This window comes from Peromyscus eremicus, chromosome 4 (assembly GCF_949786415.1).
Source record: "Peromyscus eremicus chromosome 4, PerEre_H2_v1, whole genome shotgun sequence".
NCBI lineage: Eukaryota > Metazoa > Chordata > Mammalia > Rodentia > Cricetidae > Peromyscus > Peromyscus eremicus.
In genome coordinates, this window is record NC_081419.1 from 85,172,470 (window position 1) to 85,199,764 (window position 27,295).

Sequence of the window (27,295 nt, forward strand, 5' to 3'; positions counted from 1 at the left end):
ATTGTCAGAAATCTTCAGAATAGATTTTCACATATTAATATGCAGCTTAGTAGAAATATAACCAACTGGGAATTTCAGGTTTTCACTGCAAATTAGACAAGAAATACCTCACCTTACAGAAGAAAATGTGCAATGATAATAGTACTTATGCTTATCAATAGGAAATTTAATGAGATATTTTTGTATTTCTAAAATTTAACACTGTTTTGTATTCATGAATCCTGGGATACTTCTAAACTTGATGTCTTGTTTATATAACTATTTAATTTTAATGAAAGTGGGGAATGATGTATAATTAAGATTATTTAAATTATTTCTTTTAAAAATAAATTCAGACTGAAAAATACGAAATGACCTCTGAAATATTTCCTACGAGTAGGGTGAAAGGTGGTCTACTACTTTGAAAACCTTTCTGTAAACTTTAGAAACTAAGATGGAACTATTAGCTAAGAAATAAACAGATGTTATAATAAACTTCACCATATTTTATACAAGGCCATTCTTTTCAATGTTTTGGATAAAGTATGCAGTGTTTGGTTTATTTGGGCCTCATGGTAGACACACAAACACAAATACACAGGATGAAAATGAGTCTCATTTGTTTTTAAGTGTTCAAACATGAAGTGAACTTGTTTGGTATCTGGATAGAAAAAAAGCAAGATATATTCACAATTGAAGGTAAAGGAGCACCTGCAGAGAGGACATGCTTTTGTACCTAGGTCAGATATTCCCAGGTTGCCACCACCACCTCCAAAGCATTACTTCCACTAATACTTTGCAATTGGATTTGTTTTCCTTTCTGGTCATTCAATCCCTTGTTGCTCACTTAGATAAGGCAGCAAGAAAAATAGTGTCTATTGATAATTCTTGCTTCAAAATATAGTGAATTTGGCTTAAAATGTTTGGTAGCATTAGGTAAAATGGAGACTGTGAGACTTAGCATCATGTATGGCTGGCCATCCACACCACAATTACATTTCTGAGAAGTTCCAAATATATCTCTCATGTTTTCTTTTCAACTAGTAATTTAGGAATTTTGCTTTGTCAAAAATAAAGAGAGCAAAAGGTATTGTTTTCTACATCCAAAGATTTAAGTTGGAAAAATGAATTAAAGAAGTCAGAGCAGATAGGTTCTAAAATTGTTGCCTTGCCTTCTTACGGAAAGACAGAGAGAAAAGCTGATGCTGATTGTCCATTGTAACCTAGGGTTGCCACTTAGGGTCAAGAAATGCTGAAGCAATTTTATCAGGTTGCTTTAACAGCTCACCCATTACAAAGCAGCTAGCAGATTTAGGAATCTACTAGGCTACTATTCTATGATGGTAGACTTGGATGACACTAGATATTAGATTAGCCCCAACTAGGAGACATTTTCAACAACCAACCTGCTTTAACTTTTGCTTTTTTTAAAGGTCTACTGTGGATGAAACAAGGATGGTCTTTAGGAAAAATCTATCAAATATAGTCACAAGGATAATTTCCACTTGAACAAAGATGGCAAGGTTGATGGGAAGAAATTTATCATCTCTACAAAGATAAAACTCCACAGCAGTAGGAACTTGGGCTGATTAATAATTGAAGCTAAATCTCAATTAATCCTTCCTTTAGACTAAGCATTGCTGGCACACTTCATTTTGAATAGAAATGCTTATAGGAAAACATTTAACTTTCCAAATGAAACCAGGATATTTGGTCTCTTCAAAATGTTCTCTTTGGAGCTCCAAAAATAGAAGCAGTGAGATAAGATGTTAAATGACTCTCTCTATAAAACAGAGAATGCTGTTTGGAAGTCATTGAGTTAATCTAATTTGGGTACAATGGAGTACACATGTCTGATTACATTTTTTAAACTTTCCCCTAATTGATCAATTAACCTATCCAATTATATAGTTAAGTTATTCAATAAGCAGCACTAATTTTCAAGTTGAACCATCAAATCTAAAACCAAAAAAGGGGTAAGTTGGTGATTCTTGGCTATAAGATAAGAATCTCCTTCCTTGGCTTGCACTGCATTTGTGTCTAATTTCCTGTCCTGTCCCAGGGAGATTGTACTGGTTATTTCCACATAGATTGTTAGAACAATGTTCAAATCCTCAGCTCCTTGGCTCACACCCTTAAGCTGTTGTATCGGGGTTTTTATTGCTGTAAGGGGACGCCATGATCATGACAACTCTTATAAGGATAACATTTAATTGGGGTGGCTCACTTATAGTTCAGAGGGTCAATCCATTATCATCATGGCAAGGAGCATAGTGGCATGCAGGCAGACATGGTGCTGGAGCTGAGAGTATTATATCTTGCAGGCAACAGGAAGTCACCTGAGACACTGGGTGATATCCTAAGTGTAGGGAACCTCAAAGCCCATCCCCACAGTGACACACTTCCTCCAACAAGGCCATACCCACTTCAACAAAGCCACACCTCCTTGTAGTGCCACTCCCTATGAGATTATGGAGTCAAATCACATTCAAATGACCAGAGCTGCCTTGCATGTTCTGTGATCTGAATGAGCAATGCTTCTCATAGGTTTGTGTGTTTGAAAACTTAGTCCACAGTTGGTAGTGTGGTTTGAAGAGGTTATGGAATCTGTAGGAGGTGGAACCTTGCTGTATGAAGTACGTCACTGAGGATGGGCTTTGAGGGTTTATAGCCTCAACCCATTTCCTGTTCCTTCATTCTGCTTCCTGTGTATGGTGAAAAATATAATCAGCTAGCATCTTGCTTGCTACTATGCCTTTGTTGACACAAGGACTCTATCCCCATGGAACCATAGACTAAAATAAAGCCTTTCCCCCCCTTAAAACAATATTTTTATTGTGTTTTGTATATGACCATTTTGCATGAACGTATGTTTGCACACCACATGTGTGCCTCATGCCCCCAGAGACTGGATGAGGGCACTGGATCTTCTGGAACTGTAGTTACAGATGGTTGTACACCACCAAATGAGTGCTGGGAATCAAACTGGTCCATCAAGCGCTCTTATCTGCTGAGCCATCTCTTCAAACCAATATTTTAAGGTTTATTTTTCCTGGGTGAATTTAATAGTGATTGGGAAAGGCAGCATATATGTGAAGAAAGAAAGTGATTGGGTATGATAGAAGCCTATTTGCCCTCATATGACCTAATAAAATTTATTTTCTCATCTGCTTCTAGCACAACTGTCTTTAGTATTAATGTGATATCTCACATGCACTTTAATATGCAAACATCTATTTTCTTCCTTTTTGTGGGGTGTGTGTGTGTGTGTGTGTGTGTGTGTGTGTGTGTGTGTGTGTATGCATGTGTGCATGCCTGTGTGTGCGGACCAGAAGTCAATGTCTAGGATTTTCTATTGATTTCTACATTATCTTTTAAGATAGGGTCTCTCACTAAATCTGGAGCTCACCAATTGGCCACAATGGCTGGCCCTGAGGATCCTTATATTTCAGTCTCCTAGAGTTGGGGTCACAGACATATTCCACCATGTTTGGCTTTTCATGTGAGTATTGATGATGCAGAAATAGGTCACCAAGCTTGCACAGCAAACACTTTACCCATTTTACCCCGTACTGCAAATGACTTTAAGATGAGAACATTATCAGGAGATAGTCTGAAAGTGGTGAGTTTGCCCAAGAATAACAAAACTATTGCTTTCAGGGGCTAAAGTTTGCGCAATCTTTCCAGCCCATACCCATTCAACAGATCCCAATTGAATTATTTAAAGAACAAACAGAGCCAGGCGGTGGTGGCACACGCTTTTAATCCCAGCACTCGGGAGGCAGAGCAGGTGGTTCTCTGTGAATTCAAGGCCAGCCTGGTCTACAGAGTGAAATCCAGGAAAGGCACAATGCTACACAGAGAAACTCTGTCTTGAAAAAACAACAACAACAACAACAACAACAACAAACAAACAAAAAACCCCAAAACAGAATGAACTGTAATGTGCAGATTATAGTAAAAATGATAATTTATTGAGTGAAAAAATCTTCTATCCATTCCATTGTATAGTATATTGTGCCAAGAATCATTTAGCATTCAAGTTGAATCTCATCATGCAGCCAGGCAGCAGTGTCTCACCTAAAAGTGCCTACACAGACTCAGACGATTACAGTTAAGACTTAAAGTGGTTCACACAACTTGTCAAGGCAGACTGCATGCACATATTCATTAATTATTAGCATAAAAAGATAACAAGTGAGAATACGAAAATATATGAGCAGCATTCACATCATACAGAATTCCTGAGAATATAGTGTGCTGTAAATCTTTGAGAAATACTTCATATTCATATGAAAAACACATATAAAACATTTCTCTCAACTTAAGCAGAGTGATCCTCTAAAGTTAACATACTGTGAGGGGCTGTCTGTGTTTTATTGTCAGTTATGATAACACCAAGTTTGATTGTCCTGCAACTGCTTACAAAACAAATATTTCAGACAATTTTTTGATTCTCTGTTTCTCATATCTGTTTCAAAAATATAAGGGAACACGTTTCTAAATTAATATACTACAACTTTTATTAAAATATCTTTCTTTGTTCATATCAATCAATATGACTTAAACCCCAATGGACTATAGAAAACTTTAGAAAAAGAATTCTCAAGGAAACAGCTATTATTGTTTGTCCTCCTGTACGACCCATGTATGTCTTGCATCCCTAATTTGGAAAAGATGTAAATGCTAGGTAAAGAAAATATTATGCTCAGGCACATGTATACATTTAATTAATAAAGAAAAGGGAGCACAAATGCTCCAAAATTGAGGAGCTGAAATATCTATTGGATAATTTGTGGAATTAGCCATTATATTTGCAGTAAAAGAATCCCAGGAACAAGGATTTCTGTAGGAATTTACCACCTATCTCATATGTATATATGTATATATATGTATGTATGCATGTATTATGTATTATGTATATGTATGTATTTAGTGGTGCTCAGAGTTGAGTCCATGTGTACCTCATGCATGTTAGACACACATTACCACTGAGCTACATTTTCAGATCCTGTGGAATAATTTAGAGTCCCAGTGCATACCTGGCCCAGAATCACAAAGAAAATAGACAAGTGAATGTCCTTGGGAGAAACTATAAAACAACCATAATCAAGTCAACAAATCTTTTTTTTTAAATTTTAGGATTAGGACAGCACACTTCCAGTAAGTGAAACTAATTTCTTCGATTAGTTTTAGAGATTTATTAGTATGTGTGCAAAGTAGTTTCATTTTTGTGTATGCCTAATCCAATATTTTAAATTTTGTAAATATTTCTGTTTTGCTTAATTGAACAAAAGCAAATTGAACAAATCATGCTCTCTTTCTGTGTGTATGTGTATGTGTGTGTTCTCTGTGTGTATGTGTATATGTGTGTTCTCTGTGTTATTTCCCACCTTATTCTCAAGGGAAAAAAGCTTAGCCCATCTTGTTTTGCAAGGGAAGGGGTATTGATTTTTACCATATAACCATATACTTCACCCCTTGCCTTTCATTCTATTCTGCCTCCTTAATTTATGCCTTCTCTGAACTTTCTTGAATTGAAACACCCCTTCATTTGTGCTCCTCCAGTGTGTGGACAAAATTGACATTCAAATAAGGAGTCTACAACAAATGAAATTATGATCTTCTTAATTAATTTGACTTTGTTTCTAGAGAGTTTTGAAATTAAATAAAAGTCAACTCATCCAAAAACAAAACAAAACAAATCAAAACCAAGAAATCTCCATTCTATGATTAAAAAGTGAAACTCAGAAAGGTATTTTATGCAAATAATACACTCTATGCATGCATTATTTCATTAGCTCATAATTGATAGTGCATATTATAGAAAAAGCATAAGTGCTGCAGAACATTTGGCTTTGGACTTCCTGAATGAACAGAGAAATTACAGTAGCATCCTGTGTAACTAGTCTTAGAGTTCCATAAGCTGGAACTCGCATTACACAGTGTTAAAAAGTGCAAATAGTGAAAGAACATTGACATATTTACATTGTTTCAACATAGTGTTCTGTGAGATTGTAATAACTCAGAGAGGAGCACATGGAATAGAATATAAGATAGGCTTCTTCAGTAAAGTACGAATTAGTCATGTCTACATGATACAAGAATAGGCATTCATATATTTAAAGTGGATCTGTGGCATTCATTAATTAAAAAAATGGGCAGTGCACTTGGCTTTGAGTGATAAAGCAAACTTAAATCACAGCCAATATAATAGAATTATTCCAAGGTGTTCTTTTTGGAATTTGGATTTTTGGTTTGACTACTATGGTGGTGTGCAACTGTTCAAGTGCATAGTCGACATAAAGCAGCATAAATGCCGTGTGCATACACCCATTATCTCAATGAGACAAAAACAACTCCACCAGCCTGTAAGCTGAAGAAACATGGAGTTCTGACATCAGAGCCAACAACTGATTTAACTCATTTCTTGTGAATGTCTGAACTCAACTGCAAGTTCTAGAATCTGATTAGTATTCCCAGCTTGTGAACATTTACGTGGAAATCTGTCTCTGGAAATTTCGTCACTGCATTTCCTACTTGCTCTGCTGCTGATGGAACTGGGTGGACTCCAAACACAGAACTCCCCTGAGGGCTTGCTCTGAGAATCAGAGCCTGACTCCCTGCCATGTCAGTTGCATCCCTTTGGAGGTCACAAGTCTTTTCTTTCCTCAGAAGTCTGAGTATTTCAATCCCAGAGGCTGCTGTGATGTATTTCCAAGTAGCATTTTATACATGTGGTTTTGCCAACTATGCTTTCCTCTTGGATCCCATCTACATTTCAAGGGCCTCATTCCTTCACACTCATGGTACCTCCCCTTTTGGTTAACAGGCACTGCCTAAGGCCATTCGTGGTGAATAGGCTGACCGCTTTTTCTCCTCTGTTGCTGTAAATGCTCCAGTTCAGCCTCATACATCATTTCTTGGACTAAGTATTTCTCTCGTCGTATGCGCTCACGGAGGCCCTTTGGTATATCTGGAATCAGGTATGCAATGAATGACTTAATCCCAAACACGAGGTGCTGTAAGTTAAGAGGAAAAGTTATGTTTTCAAAGGTTCCAGAACACTCATTGTAAAACAGAAAAGTCATGAACAATGATGCATTTGCCTTAAAATCGAGCATCAGAACTTAATGTGTAGCATTTAGAATATTGATTTCAAGAGTTATATGGAGAACACAAATATTACTGTTACTGTAGAGTATCAGTTAGATAACAAAGTGTTTCCTCTTTTTAATGCTGTATAATAATATCACTTCATAAAAAAGTATTTTAAATTCTTGTGTTCAAAATTCTTACATGCTATGCAATATTACTATAATACCCATTAACAGACACAAATATGAATGGCTATTCTCAGAAAAATGTATTTTCAATAGACAAAAATACATGCTACATAAACCTGTGAGCTAGTTATTAGACTCAACCACAACAAAATTATTTTTTATAAATTCCATTCTACAAGTTCCATGTCACTATAACTACTATGAAACATTTGAGCTATGTTACATAATTTTGGTAAAATATGTATTATTTATGTTTTAAAATTAAATTGTCAATAATGGAGGTTTGTTATTTTTTGTTTGTTTGTTTTGAGAATTAATATATTGCTATATATTCCTGGTCAGCCTGGCCTAGAACTTTCTTTGTAGACGAACTGATAGAAATCCACCTGTTTCTGTCTTGCATGTGATGGGATTAAAGATGTGCACCATCACACCCAGTTTAGTGATAGACTTGAACAAGTAAGAATGTAAATCCAAGGCATTATACCTGTAAGTAAAAGCTTGGAATTTGAATGAGATCAATTAAGCCTTTATCCTACTAAGAGATGTTTCTCCTTGATCAACTCATCTATGTTCTGTGTCTATGATAGTGATGACAACACTACCTCTTAAAGGAATTAAATAAACACACACTTGTAGAGGCTCATAGAGTGGTTGGCACAACGGGAACCCTGCTCAAATGGTATTTCCTACTCATATCCTATGAGAATGTTAGGTCTTTCTGTTTCTCAGAAAAGAGAGTGAACAATGTGGTATTTGTGGGGTTAGCATGGCCTGTTAAAACAATACTTTTATGTGAAGGCTTTTAGTGGACAATAACCTTTTCACAAGAAAAGGAAGAATTCATTGTACTTTTAGTTGTACTTGCTTATGAGTCCCAAGAAAATGCATTGAAAAGTAGATAGCAATAAAGCAGTTTATACTTTCCCACACACAATCAGGACTTTCTTTCCTGATCATTTAAATATAATATACAGGAGGAAAGAGACAGAGATCTGTGGTTGGTATTTAAAATGAATAAAAAAATTCCTTAATAAAAAATCTAATAATGTTCCTCAAAATTATTGGAATACAAATAAAATATTGCCATGATTTACTAAAGTCTAATCTATGACAATAAATACTTCACTGTATTTTAAGATTACAGTTCATGTTTAGTAGATGTGTTCTAAACACAAGCAGGTGCTCATTGACAGTTCCTTCTAGATCTGAAGTAAAATAAGTAAAAGATAAAAATAAAACTTTAAGATACAAAATAATTAAAGTTATTTGGAAAATAGGACACCCAAAATAATACTATATTTTTATACGTAGACAAGCAACCATATTTAAAAATCAACAAGCGTAAGGGCTTCATAGAGGTTGATTTGGGGTTATGGGACCCATAATGGGGAATGAAGAAAGAAAAATAAAGAGGGTCTCTCTCACAGGGACCCATGAGTGGTACTCTGAACTGTGTCTGATTAACTTTATTCACTTGACTTCTGAGGAATATACAGAATATGTACATTTTAAAACTAGATAACAAGAAATATCTCATTGAAATATTGTGTTGAAAATATGAGTTGAACTGTTATACTACCTGCAATGAAGTAGAAAGTCTCATTCAGTAAGGATATATTTTTATTGAGTCTGAAAGTCATTAAATCAGAGAATTTTAGTCCTGGCTAAGACCTTTAGAGGCAAACATTTCATTTTCAGATATTTCATTACAAACTTGTAATTTATATTTGGAAATCACTTGCAATGAATAATTGTCTTTAAAAAAGGGTTTTCAACATTTAGTAGGTAGAATGTTTGCCTAGTATTTTCAAAGCCTGGGTTCTACCCCAGATTCATAGGAATCAGGTGTGGTGGTTCATGCCTGTAATTCTGGTGCTTGGGAGGCACAGACAGGAAGATTAGGAGTTTGAGATCAACCCTGGCCAAATAGCGAGTTTGAAACCAGTTTGGCATACATGAGAAGTTCATTCAAATAACAAACAAATAAAACAAACAAAAACAAAACCTTTTTTGTTCCAAAAATTTTAGACATGGCTATCTCTTTTTTTACTGCAAGCTGCAATAACATGAAATAAGAATTCAGCTGATTATGACAAGCTAATACCCGGAAGAATCCAAGGGCCTTCCAGAGGTCAAGCCAAGGCTCAAGGAGTCTTGTTGATATTGGCTTTTGATTATTAGCCCTTTCCTGCTATGAATTTCTCCTGTGCTATTGTAGCTTTTCCATCATTCATTGGGCACAATTTCCCCTCTACTAATGGAGTATTCAGATAACCTTCTATGCAGTAACACAACCAGGATCCCTAATTTCAGGCCTTTCTGTAATTATTGTCATTAGCAGCATCTGACCAGGATTATCCCTGGATGCTGACAGAAGTATCTTATCAGAGATACCTCTGTATTCTCTAAGAACAAATTTAAGCATCCAGACTATCTGTTTGAGAAGGCCTGTTGGATGTGCTAATTAAGCTTAACTTTCTCCCTTTCCAAAGTCTTATCTCTAGTTTTAGATCTACCTCTAACTATTAACTCAGAACTAAAGAGTTTCTACTTACTGGTACACCAAGCTGACTAGGCTGCCCAGTATACTCCCCAGACCAACCAGAAAGCAGTAGCCAAGATAGCTTGGACAGATAAGGGGCCAAAGGAAAATAAGGCAGTTTTATTTTTCACTCATCACTGATAGACTCCTAATACTTTACCTAACCACTTCTAAGAATATAGTTGAGTACATAAAACACCCTTTGCTCCGATATTAACAGAATTTAGTCCTCAGTTGATGCTATTCCCCATTAACCACTTCCCTTTTGGGTTGCAGATGATGGCTGGCAATTACTGCTCTTTTGTGTAGGTCTTATTGCCACTCCTTTTGACCCTGAGGGAATTCAAGCCTGGTGACCTCGTTTTAACCAGTGCATTGTTATTGTATGGGTATATAACTGTAAACCTCAGAGACTTGGGAGAACGAGACTGAGAAGAGAAAAGAGAATAGAAGAACTAGATGGGTAAGAATGGGAGAGAAACAAACTGAGATGGGGAAGAACTAGATTGAAGGACTAGAAGAGAGTACTAGAGAAACAAGATAGAAGTCGAGGAAGAGCCAGGTGGGGAAGAGCCAGATGGGGAAGAACAAGATGAGAAAGAAGGAGATGGGAGAGGAGCTGAGATGGGAAAGAAGTAGATGGATGAGAATCTAGATGGGGCAGAACTAAGATGAGAGAATTAAGACAGAACTTAGATGGGACAGCAGATAAATGTAGAGAGAAATCAGGCAAGAAAGGAGCTAGGCATGAGAGAAGAACTGAAGCTGTGCAGATAGAATTTTATCCCTGAGGAATAAAGTAGATGGACAAAAGAGCTCAGTGTACTTAGATTCTTTTCCTGAAAATAATTCATGACATCGTTCGTAGCTTCTCTCCTGGGACCCTGGTAAGAAGATTGTTAAGGCTGGACCATAATAAGTTTTGTGACTTTTGGCCATAGAAAATAGAAAATTGTTCATTGACTCAGTGGTAACTCAGAGAAGTTGCTTAATACATCTCAGTGCTAAATTCTTCACTGTATCATGATTTATGAAACAAGACGATAATGCTGTATACAGTTCTCTCAAAATTGCCTCACAGGATTACAGTTTAATACTATCATGTCTGTGATAATCAAACTCCAATCATTTTTAATAAAAGTTTTGGGCAAAATATGGAATCACCCATTTTAAAAACAAATATATGCATGATTGACTATATTTTGAGTTAATTATTCAGAAATATTGAATTTTCTATCCTCATGGGTAGATTTGGATTAATTTATCAGCTCGTGAAAACTATCCCTTTCTTTTTAAGCATGGCCACTAGGAGCTTGAAAGTAGGAGCCTCACAATTTTTTATGAGATAGTATCTTTCTCCCTGATTTTCTTGTATCAATAACTATTAACTTGTGGTTACATTATTCAGCTCAGGCTCATTATTTTTCATGTTCCTTATAATTAATTTACCATATCCGAGCCTTTTCCCAGGCCTACCAAAGTCCTTTCTTAGAAGTCAGTAAATAATTGACACCAAACTGATATATCAATCAGCAAGGCAGTTATTCACAGTTACCTCTCCCGTGACTAACCTCAAACACGATAATGAAGGCCAGCCGAGCAGCGAGAATGTGCCAGTACTGTAACGTGAACTCATAGGGCTTGGAACTCCAAGGTGGGCCTCTATAGTCTCGGTACCTGCAAGCCACAAAAACAGAGAACATGAAAGACAGCAAAATGCCCTTGCTTACCCAAACCCCAAAGCAGTAGTTTAAATGAGCTGTTTTACATGTAGAAGGGAGGAGATGGCATGGCAAAAAGCAAGCAGGGAAGATAAATACATTCTAGGTAAATACCTGCAGTAACCAGATTTTCCCATCCCAAGTTCACTCAGGTCAAAGAAGGATAGGCTATTGTTGACATATCCTTTTAGGCAACTAGGAAAAAAGGACAGGACTAAATGAGTCAAAAATTAATACATTTCTTGAATGATTTCTTCTTTACAAGTGACAGGATTTAATAAATGCCATTATTCCCTCTATTTTAAGTATTCAGCTTTCTTATTTCTGTCTCATGTCTTCTTGTCCTGTCATTTCTTCTCAATATTTACCCCATTGCTTTTTTTATTTAGTTTACTTTTTAAAAGTGATTTCTTTTTTCTTCCATGAGCCATCCTGCTACTTGTGCATTTAAAGTCTGTAAGTCTTTTGTAAACACACATGCATGCAACATGATTGGCTAATTATTAGTAATACTTATTATCTATTTACTTATTTAATATGTTTATTGTGCATCTATATTTTGTTACAAAAATTCTCAGTGCTTGATACTCAACTATGAGCAAAACAGGTATTTACACACAGTGAAGTTGCTTTTATTCATCAAGGAAGATGGTTATTAGCCAGGTGTGGTAGTGCATACCGTTAATTCCAGAACTCAGGAGGCAGAGGCAGTCTGGTCTCTGAGCTCAAGGCCAACCTGGTCTACAGATCAAGTTCCAGAATATGCAGAGCTACACAGAAAAACCCTGTCTCAAAACAAAACAAAACAAAAACAAGAAAAAGAAAGAAAGAAAGAAAGAAAGAAAGAAAGAAAGAAAGAAAGAAAGAAAGAAAGAGAGAGAGAGAGAGAGAGAATGATGGTTGTCTTGTTTGCAGGAAAAATGGATGCAAATGAAAATAATCATATTGAATGACTAAGTCTGTACCTGAAAAACAATGGTTACACATTTTCTCTCATGTGTGTTTCTTAGATTTTAGATAGACGCATAAAATTATGTATGCAACTATGACATAAAAGCAGAAGTCAAACAGTCTAGATATACAATGGGGAATATTGAGAGGGGAGCTAGTGTGTGTGTGGCCATGAAGGGAATACACTTTAAGTATGCAGCATACTTCTGTTAAAAAGTTCGTATATCACACAATACCATGTACATTGAATATAGATAATAAAAATAATTAAAAGTGTCAGGTGATTTTTTTTAACTTTATATATTAAAAGAGTAGATACTAAATTCAAGAGTCTGAAAAACAGTCTGGCCATTATTATTTCTTGTTGGGACTGACTTTTGTCTTGCAACTCCAACAATTACAGAGTGCTTAGTAGCACTTGGTATAGCAAAGTGTGACACTTTTTACACAGAAGATTGAAAGTTGCAGATTTTGTAAAATTAATAATTATTAATGTTTCATGAAGGACACTTTGCTTTTCTCATTGGAATTTTCAAGGTGGTTACATGATGGCTGAGAATATTAGTAACCATGGAACTTGATGCCAATATTCCAAGTTAGGCGTAGTCATATGGAGCTGTAGCCACCATTGTTGATGCACCATCAAGCTAAATGTAAGAAGTTGAAGGTGGAAAATAAAATCGTAGTGTTACCGTGAACACAGTGTTAATGTGGGCTGATAAGATGGCTTAGGAGGTTAAGGTACTTGTCCCCAAGCCTGAGGACCTGAGTTCTATCCCATGTGTTGGAAGGGAAATACCCCAACATGTCTTTTAACTTTCACAATACTCCCTCATACACACAATGCACCAATAATTATAATAATATTATGATATAATGGTAATGTTATAAACAATATAATAATTTTAAAATTGTGTTTAAATCATAGACCCTAAAGGATGCTTGCAGACCACATTTTGAGAAATACTCCTCTAGGAAAAACAGTTTTTAAAATTTGGATCCAAGGACGTGTTTATTATTCTTACCCTTGAAATATTAGTCATAACGCAACAATGGCAACTGTATGCCTTGTCCATTCTCTATCTTGCAGCATTAGTCAACTGTTTTCTTGTCGGTATATCCCCTCCACTACTGTCTGTCTCTTCAGGGCTTGCTCTGAAAATTTCTAACCTGGACAGATTTTTTTTCAATTTCATTGCTAAGTATACTTAGAAGATTATAAAGTAATTGAGTGTCCCTCTTGATATATGATGTCCAAATCACAGAAGAACTGCATCATTTTGCCTGAAAATTGATCTGCAGCTAAAATTGGTCACTGAATATGGAGATGTCAGGCGCTGTCCACCGGAAAGGCAGGTTCTGAAATGTAAACTCAGCCTGTAGAATTTTCAACCACTAGGTGGCAATAGAATTACTGGCTAGTAATTTGTATAAGAAAGACACCAGATAGCAATTCTACATATTTCACACTTGATCTTAGCTAAAAGGTTGAGAAATGACTGACTTATACTTTTCAAATTCTTAAAATCTGCTCCTAGATCATTTTGCATTAACAAAAAGGCAGCATTTTGGTTTTTCAATATCGATATTGAAACAACCTTATATTTACGTTGTGTACATTCTCAGACACCATTTCATAATCATACAGCCTATGAACACTTACTATTATGAATCAACCATGTCATACAGATTATGTATATCTTAACAAGTGACAAAGTAAGAATTCATATTTAAGGTGTCTAACATTGAATCCCTTTATATCTCTTAAGGACTCTAAGACCTATTTAAAAAATCAATTGTACAATGCTTCTATCACTACTCCTCTTAAAAAGAAGGACACTTGTGTTCAAGGGCTTTCCCAGTGTACTAGGGAAATACCAGTTAGCCAGTAGTTCCTTAAGGATCAATGCAAAGCTCCACCTGTTGTGGCCCATGATCTCTATCCATACCTATTGTTGCTCTCACTCTTCTGCATTTTCTTACAGATTTTACATCAAAGGCGGATATCCACCTACAAAGCCATTTAAGGTGCCCCAGTTCTCTATAGTCAGTTCTCACATGCATTGTCCCCTAATACCTTACACAAAGGAAACATGTGAGGTAACAAATATTGCCTAAAGTGGTTGTCTATATCCAGTTATTTTGCCTCCCAGGGGATAGCAGGCAAAGTCTAGAGATACCTATTGTTATCAGAATGTATAGATTAAGATAGTTGTCACTATATCAACTGGTTAGAGACCACACATGCTGCTAAGCATCATACAAGGAGCAAAACAGCCCCCTTCCTGACTTGAAAGAACTGTTTGAATGAAAATGTCAGTAACCAAACCAAACCAAACAAAAAGGGTAAGTACTGCAGAGGTTGATAGGCTACCCTACTTTGAAGTGTGCTTTTCAATTTTGAATGAAAAGCACATTCTAACCACACAAAAGGAGGCGATTCTGCTTCAGTCAGACCCCTGGCTCTATGTGCTTCCTGAAAATGTCTAGGCACTAAGATGGCAGACTTTGCAGGTTCTGTTTCTCACTTTTTACTGTCTTTGTTCCATTTTTTTATGAGCTTCACTTTCCCATCTGCATAGCAATGACTCTGCATTGCCTGGTTTGAAGATGCTGCAGAGTCTATTCAGGCTTTAGAACTGGCTCTTTCGAGAAGAATTAGAATGTTCTTAGCATTTTGACACATTTTCAAGTAAAAACAGACTCTAAAATAAGTTGCTATAGAAAGCATGTTCTGTTCTCAGTCCCATTTGCTTTTATCTAATAGACACATTATAAATACAATGACCAGAAACATTACTTTTTAATGGGCACAGAACAAAACTTCCCAGTAAGCTCTCCTTTTAATTGCAACTATGAAATAGATTAGAAAAATATGTAAATTTTAACCTTACTTCTCATTCTGCTTTACATGATTTGCACAAGGGCCATATTTGTATTCGTAGACAAAACGTGGGATGTAGTCAGATGTAATAGCAATTACAAATGCATTGGTGATCACAGCCAGTATGCCAATTCCCTCAAGAATTCCAAGCCAGATACCTGGTTGGAGAAAGAATAAAGATAGTGAGTAAAAGTGAACAAGATGAAAGCATTCTGATTTATTTAATTTTGGCAAGAATATTCTGTTTATTTTGAACCACATTTCTGTTCACCATTTACTTTTTTTTAAATAAAAAAGGGTTATATTGTATTATTTATTGTGTGTGTGCGCTCATGCACTTAGGTCCCTAAAGAGAGCAGAAGAGAGCATCAGATTACTTTGTAAGCCACCCAATAATGTTCATGATGAAAACTGAACTCTGGACCTTGGGAGCAGTAACCAGTCCACACACTCCAGATACTAGAGACGTCGCATATACTATTTCAAAAAAGGGAAAATTGAGTCTTACCTATGTCAGTTGCTCGGGCTGGCAGAGGCCTTCTCCACTGGGTCACAAATTTATATGCATCCAATCTTATTTCTATGATATTGTTTAACAAAGCCAAAAGAGGGGCCAGAGGAAAAGCAGCAACAAAGATGGTAGTAAAACCAAATTGCAAAACTGTAAGACAGGAACATTAGGGAGTTATGAATTACATAATAAAATCTATTGAGTGCCTCACTGCACCAATTACAAGCATTAGATGAATTACCTTTAATGATACCTCTACTCAGTAAACACTCTTATTTTTACAGTTGAAGAAACGTTTGATCCTATGTGATAAGTAAACTTGTTAAAGAGTAGATGGCTAGAAAATGTTAAAAACCTGTACTCCATCTCAGATATGGGTATATTTAACGTCTACTTTCTCTCCCACCCCCATATAATACGAGGAGGATAGGAAAATGGAGAAGGAGAAAAAGGAAGAAAAGGGTGAGGAGGAGGAAAAAGCTATCAAAAAGACAAGCAAAGAGGAACACTTTCCTTAAGGCTCTGGCAGGGACCCCAAAGCTCTCCACTCCACTACCCTATCTTCTCTTTTTATAAATGAGGATACTGAAGGTCAGAAAATAAGTCAACAACTGGACTGGGAAGCCATATTTTCTTAATATAAATTAAGGACGTTCCTGCAGAAACTCAGACTGGGTTTGAGAGTGTGGAGAGGATGGATATGGGAGGAGTGTGGGGAGGAGGGGTAAATATGGCACAAATATAATGTATCAAAATATTAAAGAATTAATAAACATGTTATTCAAAAATAACCATGACTTTCTTTGAGGAGGATACTATTTTTCTTTATAAAGAGTTGATCCAGCTTTGTTATTTTTCATCAAAATATTTGCTCAGTAGCCCGGTGTGGTGATGCATGCCTATAATTCTCACACTTCTGGCTTTGTTAGGATAAAGTTCACTTGTATTTCAGAATGATCAGTGTGAAAAAAGAGTATTGTCATTACTGCTGTTTTCTTCTTAAACCGAAGCTCATGTTAACTAGAAAAAGCAATATCAACACAGCCAAATGGTCCTGCAGAAAAGCCTCTCCTTACCCATTTCTAAGTACTCGTCCATCAGTCCATGAATGTTCATGGGTTGAAGATTCCAGTCATTTTCCCATTGTGGTATGGAAGCGTCCTGTATTCCTCGCTTGATTTTATGTCGTGACCACCAGTTTTGGATTAACCTGTATCAGAGAGCAGACCAAGGCTATGTAACCTGTTACTGAACCATCTACGGAAATGTATATTTTACTAAGAAACAACAAATTTCAACTAATCTTTTGTTGTATCAAGTATTCTTGGAAGTGAGTGGTTTTAACTTTTCAATAAGTGAAAATAAAGTAAGTCTGAACTTTAAAAAGTCTTTAAATTATAAAGTTAAAAAAAAGATTTAGTGAAAGTTACTAGATTCTGTCATTCTAGAACTCTCTAAGGTCCTCCAAACATCTAGAGATTTATTAGGAATTCAATGCCAGTAAACTGAACCATTCCTTGATACTGACTAGGCTAAATTCATTTCTCCTACCTCCACCTATAAAATGTTGTCTTTAGCTCTGTGCCCTTCATTGCTCATACTCCATCTGAGTGTGGGCTGTACATGTAGATGTGAATAAAATTATGTTCTGCATGAAACAGAAGGCCTACATAAACTTTCAAGAGTCCTAGGCTCTGGTCTCCATCCTGTCTTGCATTGCATGTGGGATATTTGTTCAATTAACTTTTTTCAGTTTATAAACATGAAAAGTTTGAACACTAATGCCAACATTCTGCTACTATCATTAATGGAAGTTGTCAAGCAATGGATATGCTTACATGAGTCATTGTCTGGGGTCTGGAAAATAAGTGAAAATACTCTGTCTCTGGCCTGGGAATGGTCATGATACTATGATGTCTAGAGATAGCCTGGTATGCACTCTGAGCGGCTTTTGTATGATGAATTACCTAAGACTTTGAAAGATACTCTAGGATGACATAATTTTTCAGTTCAGTAAATAACACTTAAGGCTCAATTTTTAGTAACTGGAAATTCAGAATCTGTTTGAAGACGGAGTGCTCCGGTCAACTTCCCATGGAGGTCGCCCTTGGAATCTCACAAAGATGTGAAAAGGGAGGCAGGTTAGAATGGACACAGCTCTGCTTATTTAAATTTTATCTGTATTGTTTTTGCTTAAGGTTTTAATTGAATGGAAAATTGTGGTTTAAAATTTTAAAACCACTGCTTTCATGATCCATTCAGTCCTGCTAAGTATTCACCTACAAGGCCTTCCCTAAGTGTTTGAAAAACAAACATGGAATGAGTATCTCTTGCTATTTCCCCTCAGTATTTGACATGCACGATCCAGGCTCACCATCTGATTAAGGTCATGGTTAAAATGAGTATCGGACATGAAGAATGCACACAGCACACCACTCGTAATGGTGGTGCGAAGAACCCTTCTCTGTTCTACAAGGGTCACAATTCCACCCTGCTGGAACTTATGAAGTGCTCATGGCAGATCCAATCCTATGCCCCACACTTGATGCCTAATTTCCTCAGTTGTGCTTATACACTTCCCATCCCATACATTTTAAAGTGATAAGCAAAGGAGAGGAAGGGACATAGCAAGTGCATGAGGAACTCTAACGCTTTGTGCAGGTTTCATGTAGAAGAGATTTCATGGAATCTGTTATATAGCCTATACATACATTATATACAAATACATTATATATACATTTGTATTTAATATACACTCTTCCAAAGTGTTTTCTTATCTAAAATTTAAACTTAAATTCTATTGGATCATTTCATTTAGTCTTTGCTAATCTCTTGTTTCAGAAGTGAAAGAAAAATCTCAGAGACATGACATAAACTCGGATCAAAATTAGTAAGAAAGAGAGAAGGAATTCAAATCAGGAGTAGATAGTTCTGATCCATGCTCTAAATCTCCCCATAGTTTACCGATATCCAGTATGCTGCTGTGTTAATGACTTCTCCACCACTAGGTTGGTGGCTCAGGAATGTCATTTATAGGAAGACATGAAAAAAGAATGAAAGTAAAATTTGGCGAGTAAACCTGTTTTATATCATTAATCAATGAGCAAATCCATTTATATCATCAATCAGCTAATCAGTTTCTCCCTCGTATTAAATGTCCTCACAGGATAGTATCACATCAATTTGCTTCTAATGATTTTTGTAGAGGTGAGGAAAGCATCATAAAAGGACTAGAAAACTTAGTTCTGTCTGACATCTTTTGCTTGAATGTACCATTTTGGAAGGAAAGGAGGCCCTTTTTATTTAACAGTAATGTCACCATCACTTTATATCTCTTGATAGCTCAAAGATAGCAGAAAATTATTTTTATTTTCAAGATAATTCCTTACTAATGTTTTAAAAATAAGCTAACAAGCTGAACTAGTGTTCTATATACATTAGTTCCTTTAATCCCATCAGTTGGTCCTGAAGTTGATCTTACCATTTATCTTTTCTTAAAGACATGAAAATTGAGGTTCAGAAAGCCTAAACTTACAGGCATTCACACATTTAGTAAGGAACAGTGGCCGATCATCTCACTGCTCACGAACCCCAAATTATAACGATATATAAGACACATCTAAAGATAGTGTGCTTACGGATATCCCAGCTCCATGAAGTTGTTCCATATTTGCTTCAAAAACATGATGACTCCCATCTGCAGGCAGAGGTCTATCAGACAGCCACTAGGATGGCACTAAAATAGAACAGCAAGAGCCATAAGGAATCTGCTCCCACGCCCCACACCCCAAGGATCCTGCTTCTGCCCCTGCATCCCAAGCTGGTTCAAATATCTCCAACTTTAAATTGCAAAGTAAACTTTACATCTGGGTCACATTTTCACATGTGAAAAAATGGAAACAGATACAATGACACTTTGAGTAATTATGGTGGAATTTGGGTTAGCTCTTAGTGAGTACTTGCTAGCTCCCCCTGTCAAACATAGTCCCATAATAGTGAATGCTAACAAATGTTCTACATCCACAAATGAGATATTAGAAAAGTGATTCTGATACAGTTTATGGTTTTGTTTCAAGGATTTTTCTATTTATAAATAATTTTAGATTTTCCCTAAAAAAACTCATACATTTTAGTAAGTTCTCATATATTCCTCTCCATTCAACCCAAAGCTGAGAAACTAACAGTGGTGCATTGTAATTCAATAAACTGCACTCATCACTGGCATTTCTCCCCTCTTCTCCAGGACTGTTTAACAAGGCAATTAGCATACTGCATTGCATGTCTTTCACATCTCCCTGTTTTCTTCTCTTCTGGACAGCATTTTTGTAACCTCAAGAAGTTTTGAAGATCACTGGTCCATGCAGGTCTCCTTGCCTGGGTTTTTTATGTCGATTTTCTTCTCTGTGCTAAGTTTTTGCTGTTGTTTAGATTTTCAATAAGTTGGAAACACACACACACACACACACACACACACACACACACACACACACACACAATGCGACTTAAGTGAATACTGCACCCAAAGTGTGTTGCTTGAAACTGCACTATAAAAGCAATACAGGTGTGGGTCTGGAACTTTAGAAATGGGATCATGTCCTGCTCATAAGGATGAGTGTTCCTGTGGCTTTGATCATAGTTTCTATTTTTGTCAAATTGGTACTAGTGGGACTTCAAAAAGAATGAATAATTAAGACATAAAAGAGCTTCCTTTATCTGTTCCAGCCCAGTAGCTCAACAATCAGCTAGAGAATAGGTTTGCCCACGGCCATGCTCATGGCATAGCAGGGTCCAGATTTCAATCATCCTAGTACACCTCTTCCTTCTAGCATAAGCGTATGTCCTCCTGACTTCTTCCTCACTTTATACCATGAATGTGTTCAGTGAAATGTGGGAAGCTGAATCACTAAGATACAGGGGATGATCACAGTTCAACAAGATGGCTCTTAATTTTTGTAGAGAGACTTGGAGGAAAATTGACTTGCTCAGAGTCTGAGGAAAGAATACTCTGGTCTCCTTCCCACAATGCATCATGCTAAGTATAAATTCTATTTACCAAATATGTCAGTTGCCTTGGAGCGTAGGCTTGGCACACATGCAGTATTATAAAAGGACAGGAGAAAGAAAACAATGAGAGATATATGATTGAATCATTCCAGTAAAGGGCAGGTGAAAGTTAAAAGGCAAGTCAATAATGAATTGGTTAAAATTGAGTCTTGAGAAATTTGTAATTTACAAATTTCTTTATCTTTCTTATAGAGAACAACAAGGAACATTGGTTTCTGTTTGTCCAATTCACATAGTGATGGCCTTGAGCTAAAGCCAATCATTAAATACTCTAAACTTCACTTGTTAAAATATCTCATACTTAGAATGTATAAATGGTCATGAATGAATGTGCAAAAGACCGAGGCATTTATGAGCAAACCACAGTTCAGTGTTTTCACATATTTTCTCATTCACAGTGAGAATGTGTGTAGGGAAGGTGAGAGGGAGGCTGAGTGTCTTTGGTCATTATACCTTCTTTGAAGAAGCCAGGGACTGGACAGGACTGTCAGGCTCCACAATCCTTCACTTTATCTACTCTACAATTTTTACTCCTAGCCAATTCACAGTTATTGGTCTTCTCAGCCAAATGCATTTCCATGGCTATGCTCACATCCCATCCCAATGGTGGCTAGTAAACAGTGTTCAAAGCAAGACTTTGAAGCTATGCTGATTTTATTCGAATCATAACTTCATCAGTTTTGTGACTTTTGGCAAATTATAAAACTTCTCTACTCTTTTGTTCACTCATCTATAAAATTAGTATAATAATAATATTGTTATGAGAATTTAATGAAATTTTACAGAAAGAGCGCTTATAACAATTATTGAAATATGCCAGCATTTAGTAAGTGCTTGTTAATGCCAGCAATTTAGAACAGTTTAATAATGAATTTACATGATATTTTTGTGAGATCATATAACTATAGTAAGAGTCACAAATCCAATATAACCACTTCATAAAAGTTCTGATAAATTATATTTTTTATCTCTTTACACTGGTTCCTATCAATTGTGCCTGCTATATGAAATGCATAATTTAATTTCACAAATGAGAATACTGTGCTACCTCTTCCTGTTCTTCCTGTTACCAGCTTAAAAAGGAAGGAGCTGAGATTCCCAGATAAGATATTCCTCTAGGTGGGAAATTCTAGTACACAGACTACTAGAACCTAAGGACAAAACATTTGTTCATTTGTGATTATATCCTATACTTCGTGATTATTAACACTATCAAATAAGTCAATGAGACTGTCCTTTGAAGACCCTCCATCAGAGGCTTGCCATAGAGCTTACGCTCATACGTGCTTCTTATGTGAAGGAATACGGACTCAATACTTATCCTTGATTTTCATGCTCTCTCTATAATTGGAGATTTCTAAGGTGTATCATAAATTACAATGCTAACTTTATGTTTTCCTAGAACATTCAGTCCTCTTTGGGTAAATATAGCCACCACATATCTCATCTATAATGGAAAATGTGGAGGATGATTATGAGACATTTTTCCGATAACAGTATTATAATTATTTTTCTGGAGTTTTCAAACAATAATCAGGATTTCCCACAATTTCATCATTAAGAATAAGAATATGCATTTGAATATTAATTGCAGTGATAACTCCTAAAAGGGTGTCAATGTGCATCTATGTGGCTATAACCATTCTGTTCCCACCTTCGGCTTCCTAACTAATCCGGTCAAGCCCTTTTGATAGAAGTAAGCCTTAAGTTACTAAGTGGATGACCAGGGTAACTAGGCTTTTGTTGGATGTGGGTATAATTCCTGGCCATAAATAACAACAAAAATAAATTAACAGACATATGGATAAATAGAACAAAATAAAATTGAAAATAAAATTGAGACTTCCAGGCATTCCCAGGCTTATGAAAGGTCTTAGTGTTTTCCCCCCACCCTCCATGTCTTCCTTTGTAAAAGCCTATGTAGATGTGGGACTCATTATGCACTCAGTGTTTGCCTCCAACTTGTCACCTTGCTTTTTCAGTTTGGGATTACAGGAATGTACATGGCACTCAGCCTTTGTCTGTCTTTGGCCACAGAATACTACAACTATAGCTACGGAGCCATAACAGTGATAAGTATCAGCAACAATTGTGAAGATCTTCCCATAGTCTAGGGTTGTGCTTATTGTGTTTTGTAAATTAACTACTATCTATAAATAACTTGGCAACATAATTATTACTACTGCCAATTTAGCATGGAGAACCAGACAGTCAATGAATGATGAATTAAACGCAAAGAACAAATTACAAGGGTAAGTAACATTTGAGCCCAGCTTTTTATTGCAAAACATGTATTCTTAGGAAGTTTTAGACTTTATTCATGTACAGAGACAATTTCTGGAACAATCTGGAAAGAACATAAATGAGACCTCCCTGTGATTTTAAGGACCATTTTTTTGCAGAGAATAGAATTATGTATCCCTTCATTTTTCTTTTGCAATCTTTTCTTAACTCCTTCTACATTATGACCTCATATTAAAGACACCATCTATCATTAGATTTTTATAATGGAATCATGAAAATCATTTTGATTGAGAGAAGGAACAAAATTTTGATCAGGAGAACAGAGACAAGACACAGACAAAATTTTGCTATTAAATATGCAGCTTCTATTTGGTAGAAAATATTTGATTATTCTTTACACAAAAGTAAGTTTTTAATTAGTAAAATATCACATAATAGAAAATAACAGTAATAAAAATGTGTTATTTTATGGCCCTAGAATTGAGAAGAAATTTTGTAGTATAATATCAGTAAATCCAATAAGAACAGTATCATTTAAGCTAGGCATAATGGTGCATTCATATGATCTCATCACTTGGGAGGTCAAGGCAAGAAGACCAGGAGTTCAAGGTCTTCATCAGGTACATAACTAGTTCAAAACCATTGTGAACTACATGAGACTTTTTTTTTTCAAATTGAACTAACAAAAAGTAAGGAAACAACAAGCACAAAACAAAATTTCTGCCATTTTCATTAGATAAATACTATATATTTTTCTAAAATGAGCTATTAAGAAGAAACTAAAAGAGAAACAATTTAAGAAAATCTGAAACAAATTTGAAATATGAGATTCAACTTGTATTAGTTTATGAGTTAATAAGCAGAGAAAGAATATCATGAAAGTGAACACGAAGAGCACACACAAAAGGAAATATAACATAACCATAGACAGAAAATAGTATTTCTTGACTCATTTGCCACTGAAGGAACCAAAATCACAGGAAAATATCCTTTCACTAGTTACATCATTTACAAATGCTTGTGTTGGTCAAAGTCTGACAAAGAGACTATACACTCTAGGAAGTGCTGACTTTTTGAAGGACTTTTCTCACTTCAGTGAAGACTCATGAGATGCAGTGAACCTACTCCTTCGTCTTGTTTCTCTGGGTCATATGAATTGTAAATCAATAAATAAATATGAGCTTCCAGCACATGTGCACATATGTTTATAGATGACTATTTCATACTTTTTAGACTGAATTTTCATTTCATCAAGGGAAACATATTTACATATTTACATTTGGAAACTCATTCAATAGATGATAATACTTTTCCAAGATGAGTAAACTTACGGGGTTATATTCGTGGAGCTTATAATAGAAAACAAACAATCAAGCAATTATGATTTTAAAAGCAATAAGGGAAGAGGCCAGAATATTGGTGTTTAATTGTAAAAGCATCATCCTTTTTAAAATAAATGTAGCTGCTTCCATTTTGAACAGAGAAATCTCTTCTCTTCCAAAATTTGCCTCTAACACTCTTGGAAACCTTCCCTCCTCAGCCCATTACCTCCCACAGTCATTGGCCTGTATCCATACCCATCCACACACCCACTCTCATGGGGTTACTTACTTCCTCCAGTCTCCATCGCTCAAAAAGTTTATTGTATTTTCCTGGGTGGCCTACGAATCTGTAAAAAGTGTGTGAATTCATTAGCAATTAAGTGAAGTTCACCCGCTGATGCGTCACACAGAGTGCTTGTGTGGGCAGACATAATTGTTCAGTGGTGCAATTTGTCCCATACAGTTGATATTTGCTATGCTTAAACAACATCAAAGTAACTGACTTTAAAAGGAGAAAGTGATGCATAAACTCAGTACCAATAAGTAGATAAAATGCAGATATATCAATCTGATGACATTTAATACTTGGTTCCATGTAGAATTTTAATATTGTGTGGGCCAGGTTAATGAATATCATCATAATGTACTGAATGGTTTTGTTCAAAATGTTTCTAGCTTCTGAATGTTCCCATGGAACCATGTGGATGGAGGGTTAATCAAATAGCAAACTGGGCTCCTTAATTTTATATGTTTGTTTCTCAAATTTTAGAGCAAAGGAGGAAAAAATCATTAAAATCCTGGTTTACACACCAAGAAATTATAACTCAGGGATAAAAATAAAATTATTTTCTTTTAAACAAAATAATAGTTAATGATAATTAGATGATGACTTACAGGTGATGTTTTCTCTGTTTTTCTGTCTCTGTCTCTGTCTCTGTGTCTTTGTCTCTGTCTCTGTCTCTCTGTCTCTCTTTCTCTCTCTCTCTTTCTCTCTCTCTTTCTCTCTCTCTTTCTCTCTCTCACACACACACACACACACACATGCACGCACCTATGAAATTTAAGAGGTAGTAGCTTTCAGAGGTTACTGAGTAAGAACATATGTAAAATCTATTACACAACATTCTAAGGCAGAGTTTAAGAATTCCCTACTTCTGTTTCCTAATTGGCAATGGAGATGTTTGTGTTTTATTTTCTCCTTGGCAATGGCAGGATGTGTAAAGTTAACTTACCTTCCCAAAAAAAATGCAATATAGAAGATAGAACTGTTCAGATTGACAAATTGGAAAAGGAACATTTTCAAGGCAAAGCTGTTTTCCCATTCTGATTCTGTTCGAGGATATTCTATAAGAAACACAGATTATTGATTTACATGAGATGAACAAAAAAAAAACCAGTGTTATACCTTTAAATGTTTTTCACTCTTGCAGTGAAAAAGCAAAAGAGAGCATATATAGGCTACAAAATAGAAATAGATGCAAAAAATGTTATACATTACTTGTAAAAACAAAATAATCACAAGCCATTATGAGAAGAGTCAGGTATGGAAAAATCCCTTTGGATCAATAAAAGCTCCATATAGGTCATATTTGGAATGGCCGAGAAGTCGAAATTGCTAAGATTTAATTGGGGAAATCATTCTGAGAAGTAGGGTGGTTTCAAAATGTGCTATTCTGATTTCTATATATTTTGACCAAGATTACAGTATTTCTGGCATGAAAGTTTCTCAGGCAAGATCGTTATACCAATCCCCAGGGGTTATTTCTTCTAGTATCTATACATATGACCTGATAGAGTTGCCTCTAATGTTGACATTGAACTTGAGCAATGTACCTCAATCTTACCAACAACAGACTAGGAAGTTGAGATATAGGAGCATGATAAGAGCTTCTACATATGCGTGTTTCCCCTTACAAGCTAGATGTCATGTAATAATTGCTATTGTCCTATTACAGACAAACTCAAGACAGACATCCGAGAAAGGACATGGAGAAAGATAAAGGCCATGAAAGAGATCAGCCATCCCCAAAAGCCCACATGAGGTTCAGCATGTGAGTGAAGAGGCCATTGCAGATATCTTTATACTAGCAGATAACTTCATGGAGCAGGAAAACGGCCTAACAAGTTAACCTGGTTACAAAATCCCAATAAACCAAAGAAATTATTGTCCTGTGTTACCAAGTTAAGAATAACTTGCTATGTATCAATAAGTATAACAAGAAGAGTTTAGTTTAATATGACAATTTTTAATATTAACCTAGGTCCTCTACTACAAGTAATAACACAATGATTTTATAACATCCTTTCATGGAACAAATCTGGCTCCTTTTGAATGAGCATTTAACCTGGAGGGGAAATGAGTTTGAAACCTTGACAATATAAATATTGTTTCCTGGGTGATGCATTCATGGCTAAACTATTTCTTAGCTTTCCCTCAATGCATCCAGGCACTGATAATAAACTAGCTACTGGTAATAAACTAGCTATTTGACATCACCACCAGTCACAAAGTAGCTCACTTAAAATGTTAATTTCTATATTTTAAAATTTTGTTCTGTGTGTATGGCGTGGGTTTCTGAGTTTTAAGATGGTAGTGATATGATTCAGTTTGACTTCTGATGAAGCCTATACTTTCATGCTTTGGCTGGCTTTGTTCCGTGGAATCCGGATTCGTGTAATCAAGGTCACTCATTACTATAGGTAATTGATTATTTTTTAAACAGCTAACAATCATCTTGGCACAATTCTCAGTAACCATAAACCTAAAGTGAAATAAATCTCACTTTGG

At 35.9% G+C, this 27,295-nt stretch overlaps 1 protein-coding gene across 1 annotated transcript in view; it reads right to left on the reverse strand.

The window, feature by feature from the left end:
- Positions 1-3,735: 3,735 nt before the first annotated feature.
- The window catches only part of Ano3 (anoctamin 3), a 306,379-nt gene continuing 282,819 nt past the window's right edge, over positions 3,736-27,295 (reverse strand). The window contains exons 20-28 of the mRNA XM_059261076.1: positions 25,740-25,851; positions 24,797-24,854; positions 19,516-19,613; positions 16,954-17,087; positions 15,875-16,027; positions 15,377-15,524; positions 11,646-11,726; positions 11,382-11,487; positions 3,736-7,001 (exon numbers count right to left, since the gene is read on the reverse strand). Coding sequence (XP_059117059.1) covers positions 6,819-7,001; positions 11,382-11,487; positions 11,646-11,726; positions 15,377-15,524; positions 15,875-16,027; positions 16,954-17,087; positions 19,516-19,613; positions 24,797-24,854; positions 25,740-25,851 — 1,073 coding nt within the window. The 3' untranslated portion in view covers positions 3,736-6,818. The remainder of the gene's footprint in view (positions 7,002-11,381; positions 11,488-11,645; positions 11,727-15,376; positions 15,525-15,874; positions 16,028-16,953; positions 17,088-19,515; positions 19,614-24,796; positions 24,855-25,739; positions 25,852-27,295) is intronic.